This window comes from Lissotriton vulgaris, chromosome 2_1 (assembly GCF_964263255.1).
Source record: "Lissotriton vulgaris chromosome 2_1, aLisVul1.2, whole genome shotgun sequence".
In the NCBI taxonomy this organism is placed as follows: Eukaryota; Metazoa; Chordata; class Amphibia; order Caudata; family Salamandridae; genus Lissotriton; species Lissotriton vulgaris.
The window spans coordinates 1993042297-1993057779 of NC_141687.1; the positions used below are offsets into that span (position 1 = coordinate 1993042297).

The 15483-nt window shown below is 43.6% G+C and overlaps 1 protein-coding gene across 6 annotated transcripts in view; it reads left to right on the top strand.

Moving 5' to 3' along the window:
* Window positions 1-15483, top strand: part of CRTC3 (CREB regulated transcription coactivator 3) — a 1134508-nt gene that overhangs the window by 994590 nt on the left and 124435 nt on the right. For all 6 annotated transcript variants that reach the window (XM_086958213.1, XM_086958215.1, XM_086958212.1 and 3 more), the window contains one exon: window positions 1573-1865. In XM_086958213.1, the coding sequence (XP_086814339.1) occupies window positions 1573-1865 (293 nt within the window). The remainder of the gene's footprint in view (window positions 1-1572; window positions 1866-15483) is intronic.

A 15483-nucleotide genomic window follows, 5' to 3' on the forward strand; every position in this document is an offset into this window, starting at 1 on the left:
TTCTAAATATAATTTCCATTGCTTTAATTTAGAAAACTGTGTTGACTTTATAATGTTGACATATATTAATGTTGTTCCAACACAACTGAATAAAATAGAAAACAGATAAAAGCATCAAAAGAGTACATAACATGATCAAATTCACATTGAGATCATTACTGGCAATCTATACATAGGTCATGGGTGTTGGGAGTGTCTGCGAGACTTCATAAGTCAAAGTATTTAGACGGACCCATGATTGCTCCAACATTCCCATTCTTTGGGTAGGTCCAAATTAAAAAAGAAGCACAATAAGTCCATGCAGGCATTGTCCCAACCTTTCAAACCACAAGGGCATCAAAGTGCTTCCAGCTTTACTTGCGGTCCCATGCTAAGAAGCTCATTACACAGTTGTTCCTGATGCACCCCGAATGTATGGTCCGTCTGAGATGCCACAACAGATTGACCCATTTAGGGAAGTAATTCTCTATATCTTTGGCACTCTATGGGCTCCCTGTGGTACGCTTCAGGACTCATTCATCCACGGAGATCTGCAGTCAGTTTATTGCCGGCAGGTCCGGTCTCTGCGCCATCTATGCCTCATGAACCCACGTCTGAGCTGACTATTGCCAGCATCGCAATCAATGCCAGTTCCCGATCTGCTGCCGCCGACTGCAGAGGAGGACAGCAATGCCATTGTTTTACTAGACTCCAAACCAATCCATCTCAAACTTGATGGGCCCGGCTCCAGTAAAGTCTGACTCTGTTAAGACTGTGCCTTTGCCTTGGAGCTGCCGACTAGTGCTCCAACAACTGTTTGAATTGGACTTTGACCAGAGCCAACCAGCTTTTGTTGATAATGCTGATGGTGAGGACAAATTGTCCCCACAGAAGATGATGACAATTTTTATATGGACCAACAAGAGGACAGTGCGGGGTACCCTTTCCCTGAAACGGGCCGGGTTCTTCCCCTAGCCGTTCCGCAGAACAGCTTGCTTCATTCATCGTTGGCATTAGACAGACGGTGAAGTGTTAGATTTACAATTGGTTTGGTTGAGGGTAAAACCACAATCCTCACTGAAGTGTTACAACCCAGACTGACCTTATCTGAATAACTACTGCCATTCAGTAAAGACCTTATTGACACTCTCATGGGCACCTGTGCTAAACCCTGCTCATGCCCACCTGTGTGAGTTAATTTAGCAGAAAGCTTTCTTTGGGAGGCTGAATGAAAAAGCAAAGATTTAAATGCAACCACTGCAGCTTTGCCCTCTGTTTCCTAACCGAAGCAATTGTCATCAAAGTTGCTCATGAAAAGTGCTTTCTATGGACCTTTAGCTAGTTACTACCAAACTTTACTGTATTTTCTAGCTTGGTTTATATTAGTGTTTAATGACTAACTTGGCAAAATGCAGGGTATGAACTTCTTTTTTAAAGGGTAATGGGAAGGCTGCCTTTCAGGGAGATGTTTGCATATGAATGAGTTTTTTCTGTGGTAAATTGTGATCCATTTTGAGTTTTAAAAAGCAAGTTAATTGTATGTGCTGAATTCTTTTGAAAACATGACTGCAGCTATATTTTTCCTTACTTTAGGTGTACAAAGCACTTGTAATAACTCGATTCACACAGGACTTAACAATACATCAATTTCCTCACTACAAGGCCATGGACAGTCATCACCTCACAGTAACCCTGCCTTTCATCCTTCGCTTCGCCTTGCTTCTCTCAGCAACCCTTCCCTTTCTACATCGGCCTTGAGTGGCTCTCCACGACGTCGGCAGACACCTGTCAGCCCCCTAACTCTTACACCTGGAATGGAGTCACAAAGGGGACTTGGCAGGCAATTGTCTCCAACCAGCCCGCAAAGTATGTCCACCAACTCACAGGTAAGATGCAGCCAGATGCCTCAAGATAGTTATCTACACCCTGCATGTGCTGGAAAAAAACATGTTTCTTGCAGCAAAGTAAAATATTTAATTCAGAACAAAGGAAGATCCCTGGTAATGACACACCAGGACTCAGCACACCAAAATATTGTCAACTTTTTAAGACCTAACCTAGTCTCTTACTAGAATGAGACCTATTTAACACTATCAAATGATTGAGTGAAAACTAAGGGCCAGATTAGGCTGTCCGGTGGAAAGACTCCGATCAGCTGCCGAAGGCTTTCCGCTTGACATCGTAGGTATCAGCCAGATCGCGGTATTAGGATGATGGCGGTCGGAAAAAATCAAGTGGGAGGATTCTGATGCACTTCTGACAGGCTCAAGGAGCCTGTGGGAAGCCACCATAATCCCCTGATGATGGCAGAGCTGGGCTTGGCTCCGCTGTCGGGATTATTTGACCAGTTTCCAACATCTTTTTCATATTGGCCTTTCCGACATGAAAAGGCTGTCGGAAAGTGTCTTTGGGAGCCCCTTGCCCACTGGCCTATGCGGTGCCAGCCACACAGTGCAGGGATGTTTAAAAACATGCCTTTCCCACTGGCAGCTTGTGCTGCAGGCCTTTCCGCCCACCGCACAAGCTGTCATTAGGAAATTGATGTTTCCGACCGCCCATTGGGTGGACGAATCCAAGTCCTGTGGTTTGAACCGACGACCTATGGTAGGCTGGTTAACGTAATAAGGTCCAGAGTGATGTCAAAAAGTTGTGTGCTGGTAAAACAAGCACCTCATGGACACACTGGTTACAATACTCCGATTTCAGCATTGATGTCTGTAGATCTCTCTAGGTGAGTATTAGTGAATAGGAAATAAAACTCAATCCCTTTCGTGCCTTCCTGCCTAAATAATTCATGGATGCTGTTGCACCGCCTAGTGTTATACTGTATGCTTGCAATGGCCCTACGCGGTTTACATAACCGTTGAGTGGTTTTGAACTAATCCTTCGGTGATTGAAGAGCACACCTAAATTGTATCCACCATTGTGATTTCAATTATTTACTCATCTCGCATTCAGAAAAACTGCAAAAGAAAGGAGAACGCTCTTGCATTAATTGTCAAGAAAATTGCTGATCAGATGAGATATCAAGTGTCCTGCAGACTTATATGAAACTGCAGGCAATGCTTACGTGTATCCGGTGAAGCCCACCGGCAATCATTTTTGGTGACCGGCACTTATTTTTCCTCATCAGACATTGATATAGAGCCAGATAGGGTAAACACACAAAGTAAAAAGATAGAGGCAGATAAAGACTGAAGAACCGTCACAAAGGGAGAAATCAGGAACCTGGAAGAAAAGATAAAGGGGCAGGGAGTGTTTGTTAGTGGATTAAAGAGGCATGAGACTATGCAACCTTGGTATTCGGCGCAGCAATATTTACTTGCACCGCCTGCTGGACCTGATCAGAACTTTGGGCACCGGCACTCATTTATTAATAAAACTAAGCACTGACTGCAGGCCTATATGCATAAGGGAATTTGCTACAAAATAACAAGAAATTAAACCTATTGAGTAATTTTCATGCTAATAAATACAATCTGTAACAGCAAATGTAGATGACACTGCAAGTTGTAGAGGTCAATGAAAATCAACCCACGAGGCATGCCACACCAGCTTTACGTTTTGTAACAGGCTTATTACTAGACACTCAACGGTGATGTGCGGAATACTTACAGATGATCAAATCCACAAGCATCACTGTAGGTAGCATTTCAACCCATTGCCATTGGTGTTCGCAGGAATTATTTCAGGGGAGGTATCATTTTAATGTCATCTATCTTCTGCGCCGTCATCACTGCGCATGTTGATGTCATCTCAATACGCAGCTGTCAAGTTTTGAGATTACTAATGGAGTCATGTCATGGAGTATAAAGAGATTACTTGTAACAATAACGCCCTTTTCTAAATCGTAATGGTCTAGAAGGCCTTTGAAAGCTGCAGCAACTTTAAACACAAGTGATGCTTACATTGGCATGTCAGAACTTCCGGACGCAATGATATGGGTCCTATTGGCCATTGACATGCAGAGCACAGCTGCAGTAGGGAACCTCTCACCAGTGCTACAGCCACTTGTGTGCTCTTTACTACTGCATCTGAGTCTGCTAAAAGTCTGAAAGAGGTCGGGAGTACATCAGACAGTTTGAATAAGCAATGCTAAACAGCTGGTTTACTGGCACTACAGAGAAAAACCAGACAGTATAACATGGAAATTACACATGTGATATTTCCTCCACCATGCTATCTCTATAGTGAAAGTAATTCCATCGGTGAATTCTTTTCTAGATTGACCACTTTTTTCATGAGTCAGAAATGTCTCCATTTCCATTGATTCTTAAAACAAGCCCTGAACTAGTGATCCAAAGGGTTGCCAACCTCAGGTAATCAAACACCATATACTCACCTGGGCCCATAAACACACACATACACACTTTCACTTAGGCTAGTAAATACCACTTGGGGTCAAATTTTTATGAATGCCTTTTATGAGATTAGTTACCTGACTATCTTCACTTATCTTTCACTGATCAAAAAATACTTTCCTCTGGTCAATTGACCTATTAGTTGAAACTAGTTGATGGTGAAATGACCTTTGGATTTTTATATTTCTTACCTTATTTAAAATAACCACAGACTCAGGAAATGTTTAAATGTTTTATCTAGTTAATTCATGTGATCCAAACAAGAATACAGTACGAACTCAATTTTCTACAAAGAAAAGAAGAATCAATTATTTCATTAATCAGTCACCTAAATTAGAACTAGTTTTCACAATGACAGAACATAGAAAATAGATGACGGAGAGAGCAGTACAATGACATACTACATAGGTTTATAATTACCTAGAATGGTGTGAAAAGCAACCCCTTAGACAAGGAATTGGAAAGACGCCCTGGGAAAGATCAGGTGACAAAGACCTCAGGACAGGAATCAGAACAGGATAGGTGACCTCTTCTAGATCAGATGCCTGCGTCGCACCCCTCTCTGACACCATCTTCCTCCTCGATTCTTCCGCGATCTTCTTCTAATTATTTAGCTAAAGTTCCAAGTCTGCATGAGGATTCATCTTCAGCATTCGTTCCGCTCTCGGACAGCATCCCGGTCTCTCAGCATTACTACATGTACGCTAACTAATTAAACTACCTCAATTATACCCTTAATTGCTCATGTACCACCCAATAATGTTTCAACTTTATGAAACTCCTATTTCTGATTGGACAGGCAATGGGAGATTATCATCACACCATGCTAAGTTTAATAATTCTCTTTGGTTCTTTGTTTAATGTTCCCGCCCCTTAATTCTTATTCCCAAGCTTTATTTCCCACTCATATTCACATCTTTATCAGGCAAATGTACACATTTGATGTTAGTCTTCATTCAGCTTTCAGGATGTCCATCAGTTTCCCAGGCTATGTTTCAACGATGGCCTTGGACGGGTTTCAAGTACTACATTATGGTTTCCCGGCTGGTTATTACTGTGCCTGTGCGGAAATCATGTGTGACATGGACTTCTGCTTCACTCTGAGGCCCAAATACGAACTACTAGAGAGTTCAGAAAGAAACATATTAATTTCAAAATAAAATTATTTCACTGTATACCACCTATCTCTACTCTAATCCCATTTACTTATAAAAGCTCTCCCCGCATTAGCACTTAGTAAATAGCTTGTAGTTTCGGTGAAGCAGATGCTTAGTATGTGAGGTTTTAAGCAGCCATATTAGATGCGACTGCCCTAGTGCAGAAATTTCCCTCCAAGCGAAAGAGCTTCATTCTAAGTAGATGCATTTGACGCATGCGTAGTACAGTTTCCCGGGTTAACAGCCATTTTAATTTCCACTCAGGCTACTTGTTAGAAAACACGTAGGCAAGCTTCATGTTGCTGAGGTGCATGTTCATTTTTACAATACTGTATTAATACAGTGTTATGAGTAATATGAGGATTGCATCCGAGCAAGTTTCTTTTATTCGAGCCCTTGTTCCATCACTAGTCAATGCCAGACAACGCACCAGAGTCCTGAAAGCATCCTTTTGTTCTTTTACAAACTAGAGCATTCCTTGCACACTCCTTTCGGACTAGCTCTATTGTCTGGACTGACTTTGTGTCCTTCAAAGTGCTGCTCCTCACTTCACTGGGTGACGGTCACAAGATGCTGCTGTCCACACAGAGTGCAACTGGACTTGTCAGTTCACTGAGCACCAGTGGATGATGGTTGTGCTGCCCAATCCAGAATGTGGTTGATCCTTTTGCTGCCATGAAAAAGAGCAATCTCTCCACAGTCAAGCCAGGCAGCACACGCACTCGGTCTGACATCACTGCAGTGTCCCCCAATCAGCGCAAGGGAAGGAAGAGATGTTAACTTATGTCAGTACTGCCGTTTCCGCCGCTGCGCCATATAATCCCTCTTCCATTTGGCCTGCAGCCCACAGGGATAGGCTCCAAGGTGCAACGTCTGAATACTGAATATCTTAAAGAAGAGAATCACCTGGCATCTGGAGGTTTAGCTGATTTGCATGAATGCCAGACACAAGTGAAAAATCCAGTAGGGGGTGGCAAGTGCCTCCCCCTTGCGGACACCCATGCCCACTTCGTTCAGTCCACTGTGCCATTGTAGGGTGGGCCCATCATATGCAAACCGGTACAGACCATTTTTCTCATCGGAACAGCCTTTCCCTAGGCTTAAAACTAGGATACAGTCATGGGTAGTGCCTCCATTTTATTGACCTCAGAGCATCGTCCATGTTGTGAGGAATAAATGGTTTAAAAAAATAGAGTGGTGTAGAACACATTTGTACAAAAGGGCTAAGAATGTTTTTACATTTTTAACATTAAATAGAAGTAAGCCCCAGTTTGTATCCTTGACGCTCAGAGATGTGGATTCCAGGTGCAATTGTCCTGAAGGGCATGACGCCTGAACTTTAAATACTGTGCCAATCTTATTCCTACATCACTGTCAGCTTATTAGTTCTGCTCCACACTAAATTAATTTATAAAAGGATTGGCCCCTTCCATAAAACTCACGTCAATTATGCTAATTGCTTTGGGATAGTTCTAAGATCTAATATTAATTTATGGTTTGTCCCAGTGTTTTTTCATTGTTTCAGACGAATATTGCGGAGCACATAAAGGAAGTTGTGGCTTTTTCTCTAGTACACGTACCCACACCCTACAGAGACCTATAAACGTGAATGATCAGGCTGGGGCATGGTGGTGTATTTTTGGCTAATAAATCAGGAAGTGTCTGTGATGTATGTTTCTTTATGGTTTTTTTCCACATGCAAACAGCCTTTTTACCAACTCTGAATTTTCACTTGCTCATTTAATAGTGATGAGTGGTAGACTAGGTTAGCACTTGTGACCCATCTACCAGGGTCATTTTGCTTTGTGTAAGTAAAATATTCCAAAAGTGTTCATAGATCGTGAATTTTTGTATACTCCTCTTTTTTTATTGATTTAGGATAATGAATATAAACTATGGACCAGTACAAAACATTGTGAAGCCTAAATCTAGAACAGCTGTTTCGGATAGCATAACATTTTCTAGCCCTAGGATATCAATTGGGATTTTTTTTAACCTAACCTATTTAACTTAAAAAATATATAAAGATAAATGGAAAGCACCATTTAGTAGAAACCTATTTATAGTTTCCCTTTTTCCGAAACTGTCTAATGTTATTTGTTTCTTTTTCTAGAAGGATTGCATAGATTCTTTTCCCTTTAATGTACCTTCCCTTCTCATGTTCGTCACTTTAAATTTCCCCTTTTTCAATTGTCGCTCTAGTGTTTACTACTCATTCTCCATTACCCTTTATCAACTACATTTTTTTTCTCACTACCTAATTCTCATGTGTTTTATGACATTTTGTGGAGATTGAATTGAAGAGTATTTCTATAGCTCCTAACTACCCGGAGGCCTCGTAGCGCTTATGGAAAAGAAAGCAGAATCACATCAGTCCGCACAGCTAGGGAAGCATTCCAAACAGGTGTGTTTTTAATAGCTTGCGAAAGGTCAGCAGATTGTTGTTACTCCGCATAGCTTGGGGAAGGGAGTTCCATAACTTAACAGTAAGTGAATGAAAAGGAGCGTCCTCCCCATCTCACCTTCCTTATTTTCTTTTTTTTTTTTTTTTTAATTTTTGAAAACCTTTATTGTGCACAAAAACAGTACAAATACGGGCCCACAACCGTCCGGCCGGCCACGAACTCTCATGTAGCACTAGTGCATGCAATACGGCGACAAGGTAATACAGCTTAGCAGTAGTTGCTGTGCAAAAAACAGATTGGAAAGTGCCGCGATACCTTGGCACAGGAGCAATGCAGGTTAATTTTAAATTTTTGTGCGACTATTAAGATCAGGTCGTGTTACTCCGTACTTAAACAATTAAAAGAAGAAGAACGAGGTCCATGTAGGTGGGACTTGACAAGAAAGATCAGTACCAAGCAGTTCGATTCGCGACATGCAAGTCCCGACCAGAGGATGGCCACAAATTATTCTTACCACAAGAAAGCTGCCTCAACAACCCACCTACATCTGCGCCGCCACCCATCCCCCAGTATGCCTAGCACGGGCCAAAGAAAGAAGGAAAAATTATAAAAGAACAAAGAAAGGCACCATAGAAAAAAACATGAACTAAAAATTAACCCCCCACCCTACACACATGCAGAGGCTATGGCCTGCCCCCCCCCCCCCCCCCCTAGCAGAGTGTCTGTCGCCCCATAAACCCGAAATATAGCAAGAGAAGAGAAAAGAGGAAGAAGAGGAAGCAAAAGAGAAAGTGAAAGTAAAAGAGCATAATCCAGTGATATAGGGAGTAGGAACAGAAATCCATCCCTGGACTCCTACAAAAGAAATCCGGGAGGAGGGCCATTTATACACACATGCGGACTCCACCGGCCCAATAAGCATTCCCCGCCCCAATAGCACCATCAAGTAGAGCAACAATAATCAATCAATTAGGGAGAGTCAATGCACAGTCCGTGATAAAACAGGCCAAAATCAAGGTCCACCCTGCCTCCACCCACCCGCCCGGCTGTGAAACAAAAGAAAATCTCCTAGCCCTGGCCCGATCTGGGACTCGGCCTCTCACCCCTTCTACTTGGTAGTCCAGAGCAGTCCAGGAGGACGAGAGAAAATGGCCGCCCGGAGGAGGGGGGAGGTGCATAGGCACAGAAAAAATGGCGTCTGGCCCCAGGAAAGGAATCTCCCTCGGTCTCAGTCCTCTCTGGCGTGTTCAAGCCGCAAAAGTCACAAAGCAGAGCAATCAGAGTCCGTGACAAGTATGCTGGTGAAGAAACAGGAGGGCAGGACGCTGGTAGCCATATCCTCGACATCTCGAATAGTTGCACACAGTTAAGCATGGAGCCAGGGGGAAACACTGTTGCGACGACTGAACTGTTAAGTGGCAACAATCCGCTACCCGCCACAGCAATGGTTACTGTAGCATCCACTGTGTCCCTTCGAGGCAATGTTGCGGCGGTAGACTGCAAAAGCTCCAGTCCGGAATTTTGTAGGAGACAATTCCCCTGCTCCTGGCTGAGAGCTTGGGCGCAAACATCGAGTCGTACCCCCAGCGCGCTATAGCTGCTCTTCATCGCCGATCTCAACTCACCCAGGGTTGCTAACACGTCTGCAAGGGTGAATTCGGGCTGTAGTGTCCCCATTCTTGCACGCCTGAGGGAAGAATGTGCTCCGGCCCCCTTCGCATCGACGAGCTCGCCGCTTCGTGGGGAGGATGCGTAGTTTTCCTCACAGTGGCGAGTCACCGGCATCGCCATCTTGTCCTCTACCCAACGAGGTGCTGTGGGGGGGGGAAGGAGGGGGTCGCGGGACGCGATCATGCAGCAGTTAGCAATCCCCGGGCTAGCGATATTCCGCCCGATCTGAAATACAGCCTGAAGGCCGACAGTTGCGTGGTGAGGCAAGCAGAGCCTGGTGGGGCTCGCCGTCATCGGTCAGAGGGACGAGTAGAACGGAGCAGGAGCATGGCGGCCGAGAACAAAGGGCCCGCCGGTCAGACACCTCTTCCCTCCGTCACTGTTCAGCCCAGAGCGTGCACAATGTTCCCTAGCGGCAGGCAGTGCCCAGTCCGTGCCCCAACAAGGGAGCGCCGTCCAGTCGCACCACCCCCGCAGCGGATCGGCTGTGTCAGGGGACGTGAGGTCCGCAGTGTACTGCGGAGCAAGCTGGGTCCCGGGCCAGGGCGAGTCGGTCCGTAACTTCCGAATCCGGGCGGGTGGAGAGGCCGGCGGAACACCGGTGGCATCAGCTCCGTTTCCCGCACCTTTCGAGATGAAAACTGGTTAACGGAGCAGTCAGGATTGTGGTGCGGGATTCCGGGGCCGCCGGAGCCGAAGGCTGCACGTCCGCTCAGGTCGCCATCTTGGCTCCTCCCCCCCCCTTCCTTATTTTCTTAATGGTGGCCAAATATAAGGAGCTAGAGCGTAGAGTCCTAGGCGGCAGATAAGGTGTTAATAGAGGGTGTAGGATGGGTGGGCTGGTCTTCCACATGGCTTTATATGCCACGCACATAGCCTTGAATTGTATCCTGGCAGCAATTGGTAGCCAGTGTAACTGTCGCAGTGCTAGCCTTGCTGATTGCCGACGTGGAACCTGCTGAAGCATCCCTGCTGCACAGTTCTGAACTACTTGTAGTTTATTATTGTGGACTGAGGGGCTCCCAAATACAGAATATTTCCATAGTCCAGGCGGGACAATATGAGGGCTTGGACCATTATCCTTCTAGCCTCAAATGGAAGGAGGGGAATAATTTTGCGAAGCATTCTCATCAATCCATAGCAGATTGATGAGAACGTGGTGGCCTGAAGCACAAAGTTGAGGGCGCTGTCGAGCCAGATGCCCAAGCTCTTTATTTGTGGCTTTGGAGATGGTGCAGGACCTAGACATGGCGGCCACACGGGGACGGAGACAGCAGGTGATGGATTTCCCAGCAGCATAATCTCTGTCTTGTCCCCGTTGAGGTGAAGGTAGGAGTGCTCCATCAATCTGGCTACCTATTCAAGGCAAGGAGCTATAGTATTGGACGGACCCTTATCGTGTTGGAGTGATACCACTAATTGGGTATCGATCGTGTGCATAGATAACGATCTTGATGCCAAATGGATGGATAGTCTCCGCCAACGGCCTCATATAAATATTATAGCGCGTCGGACTTAAGGCCGAGCCCTGTGGAACCCCACATCCCAGAGGTAGTCTGGAGGAGACCACATCTCCCCTGAAGACCTGGAAGTAGCGGTCGCTGAGGAAGGATGAGAACCATGCCAGTGCAGCGACTGTCACTCCGACGAAGATTCCCTTCTGTGCCCTCATTACTGCAGGTATCTTATTACCCACTCTGCCTCCTCCACCCTTTCCTATTTATCTCTCTTGTCCTGTGCACTCCTCTTCCATTTCCTGTTTTTTTCCTTCCAGCATTGACGAATGCTCTTTGTCACACATTTCACTTGGGAATGCCTATTTATATACGGCTGTAACAGAAACTGACATCACAAGAAAAGGTCCCGCCTCAACTTGAATTGAGAACATCTATTAGCATCTTAAGGGCAAACAACCCTTCTGGAGAGTGCAAATTATAAGGCTTTTCTGTGCCCTTTTTTTAAGAATCATGGTAAACAAAGAAGAAGTCTACGTCTGTTATCTTTCGACCAGTGCTGTATTCCACAAGTCCAACACAGCCGTCCCACACCCAGTTTTCCGGGTATGTCGTGGAGTGACTGCCCTGTGGCTGTACGTATGGAGGCACTAGCGCAGTTTAGGAGATGTGAGCGCACAGCGTGTAGCTTAGTGCTGCCTCTCTGTACATGCTGCCTAACTGCCTGCAGTGCTCACTTGCTCCCCAGCCCGCGTGTGTCCTCATCTTAAGTTTTCAGCTCAGTAATAACATCATGTTGCCTTACTCGACTCTTAAGTACCCACGTGCAGTGTAAATTCTGAAGATGTTCTCAATTAAAGAAATATAGTTCTCCATCATGCGTTTTCTCTCTTATATCCATAAACGCTATAATATCTCTGTGCACATTCAATATCGCTTTAACACATTTTCTACCTTTGAAATTAAATTTAAGCAATTAAGGTATACACTTTAGAAACTGAATTATATCTCTTTTTTCTTTGTTACTTAAAACAAAATGCAGCAATTTAGGACACATCCTTCAACTGTTAACTGAAAACTACCACCATAAAAGCATCTTTTAAAACTGAGTAATAAGTTGTTAGGCTATCATCAGGGTGAAGACTGGCACTAGAATTATAGAAATTACTGACAAAGCTCTGGCCCATCATGCCTTGCAGAGTTAATGCAGCAGTTTAATTATTTCCAGCGCACTCAGACCCTTCTCCAAATAGAACAATCCCTTTCAGAGGCTACTTTTAACTGGAGTCTTAGTTATTGTTGGAGTGGAAGGGTGGGTGAAGAGTTAGTTTTCACTCCCGCTCTTTTCATGTAGGCTTGCCTTGGATACCATCAGTCAAAAGAAAAGTGACTTGTTTCACCCTTTTAACCAAAGTCTTTTCTCTCCTCTTTCTGCTCTATAAGACACAGCGTTATCACTTTTTGACCCATGCCCTTGTGGGTGAAAGAAGTGTTGGAATGATGGGTGAGATATTTTGATACCTGCATTCAGTACTCCAACTCCCTGAAAAAGTGCAACATCTGCTTACAGTTCCCATTTCTTAGGCTTAGAGGCAGAAATAGATTTTACCGGAGGACAAAACATGGGGCAGTACCTTACCTGGTCCAGAAGGACATGAAAGTAGAAATCCCCCTCTTCTGCTCTGGTGGTAACCGGGACTGACTAGCCCCTTGTATTTACCTGATCAGTCCTCATTTCACCACTGATCTAATTTGTGGTTAGCTTCGGGGGATCCAACAGTGGGTTCCTATTCTGTGACAAGCTTCCTTTCTCTGCGGGGGAAATCTTAATGTTGAATTTGTGTTGATACTATCCATGTCAATATTTTATATGCTCATGTCAAGTGCTAAGTTATGGAAACCATTAGGCCTCTTTTACAACCTGCACAGTCCTCAGCTGAGTAGCTTCTGCCTATCTCTGGTGGACATGCTCCCTCCCAACCATTAGAGCTAACAAACACAGGCACACATGCCAAAAAAGCGAACAACATGAATGGCCTACTAAACAGAAAAGAAAACACAGTCAGGAGTAGCCAAGTAAATGAAGGTTAAGATCAGTGGCTCCAGGTTATGCCCAGCCAAGTGATTTTACCTAATGGCCCTACATATTAGGCATAATGAACCAGAAAATGAGTCCCTATTCCCTAAATTAGACCATCAGAATATGTTTCTTTCTTCCTTTGGGGCACTTCTACTACAAACTGACTACTTATTTAAACTGCACAGAAGCTCTATAACATTTTAGGTTGCACATCTTCATCTCCTCTGAAAAAAGAGAGTGGAGTGATGTATCAAAAATTGATCCTCTAGGTAAACAGTTGTTCCTCTTTCCTTTAGGGGTGCTATTACAGCGTCACATTGGATTCAACACACTTGTTTGTGCAGCTACTTATTAGGAAGTACAGAAGTGACTACCGAACGATCCTAAAGGAAGACATGATTAATTTAGACCGGTGCATAAGGATCTTTTTGCTCTGGTTTAAATTTTCAGAAGAAATTGGCCTTTCCTGTTCGATTTTCATGTCTACAATGAGATCCAAATAATTAAGAATTTAGTGAAGACCCGAAGTCCTAAGATAAAGAAGGAGGAGTGTAATTAAAATGCAGGTTTTAGTCTTTTTTAGAGGCCAAAAATGTTCTCACATTTTTTTTTGTAAAAACCCATCGGTAGCTGAACAAGGTTCACTCCTTCAATGCTGCAAAAAAGAATCCACTGTTAAAACAGAGAATCCTTTTTTCTGCCACAATAAGGGAACAATTTTAATCACTTCCGTTTGTGTGGGAGGATAACAAAAGACAAATGGTCATGTGACAGTATGCAGAATGGGTACATAATCTAATTTAGCTGCTTTCCACCTAGTATGCTACCACGAGCGTTGAGACCACTTCCGCTGTTATAACTAAAGAAGGAAGTGCAATTTCTCTTCTACAACAATGCATTAGTTAGTCCCAACACATCTTGGGAACAAGGGTATCTAACCCTGTTATCTCTTGGAGTAGAAGAATGCCCTAGGAACATGAAATTGACCAGTCCTGCAATAAATTTGTAACTCTTATGCTTATGTTTGGAATTGTCTGATCAACCTGTAATTGTCATAAGTTAGGTTGATAGGAGGCTCAAAATGGCCACATGTAAGACAATTGTTAGTCTCTCTAGCAACCCGGAGCGGCAAGAGATCTTTGTCTGGAACAGTTTCCGGGTCGGAGACATTGGTATTTTTTGGCGGTTCTTTTTAAGCAAGAGTATAAATAGGAGTTGGTCAATGGCGGCGGACTCTTTCACCTGTTTACGTCCTCTTCACATAATGTTGGGGAAACCCTTTATGAGGACCACGACCAGTGGGGACTTAACCTCCACTAGCTATGAGGGATTCTTTCTTGAAAGGCGTAAACTATTGGTTGAATTATAACAAATTATCGTATTTGATTAGTTGTTTGGTTTTAAGACATTTACTCTGATTAGTCCTTAGTTGTGTATTGTTTTTTAAAAGAACCCTCACCCCCCAACCTAGTTGGTGGCATACTTCATCATCGGGTTCCCACCCAGGATGCCAAGTGCACCGGGGCTCATACAGACAATATTTTAACCATCTGATTATTAATTTGTGTGGGAAAACTAATTATTTTTTAAAAGAACCACACACCAACCTGGTCGGTGGCATGCTTCATCATCGGGATACCACCCAGGATACACAGTGCACCCGGATGTACTGCCACGCCTGAATTACAACTTAGCTGGTGTTTTTTGTGTGCCAAGTGAGGGGATTTGTGAGTTAAAATAATCTACAGGGTTCCCTTAAAGAGATATATTTTTCATTACCGCGTCCCAAAGACAGGATTAAAAAGAAGGGGCGTAATATAATGATAATACGTTCTCATAGATAATTTACTTGTTTAATTTTTCAAGATAAGACTCTGGTGACTGAAATCGTCGGTTCTCAATGTTCCCACCAATAATGAACATACATGTAGTCAATCTGACTTCTGATTACTTGAATTTCTAATAGTGAGACTTACTCGAGCAAAACAGAAGATATTGTAACTTTTTTTTCATTAAAATTTTTCTTTTAATTCACAATATTTGCATATATTTGTTGATAGGCTTTGTGGAAAGCTCATTTATAAAATCACCCGTAAGGGCTTATGAACGTTTGATTTTCCGATAAAATAGCAACTAATACATTTACATTGTTGTATGCATTGCGCTGAAAGCAATTTCATATAGAAAACATTGTCATGTAAATGATTGATAGGTATATATTTGTTATAATTAGAGCTACTTCTGTTTGTGGTATCCCTAGAGGACATCTTACACCAGCCTGTGTTATGGCTATTATCGATTGCTAGTGCTGTTCAAGTCCTCACCTGCTGTTGAATAGACATTTTGTCTCCAAAACATTGAAATATATAAAATAAA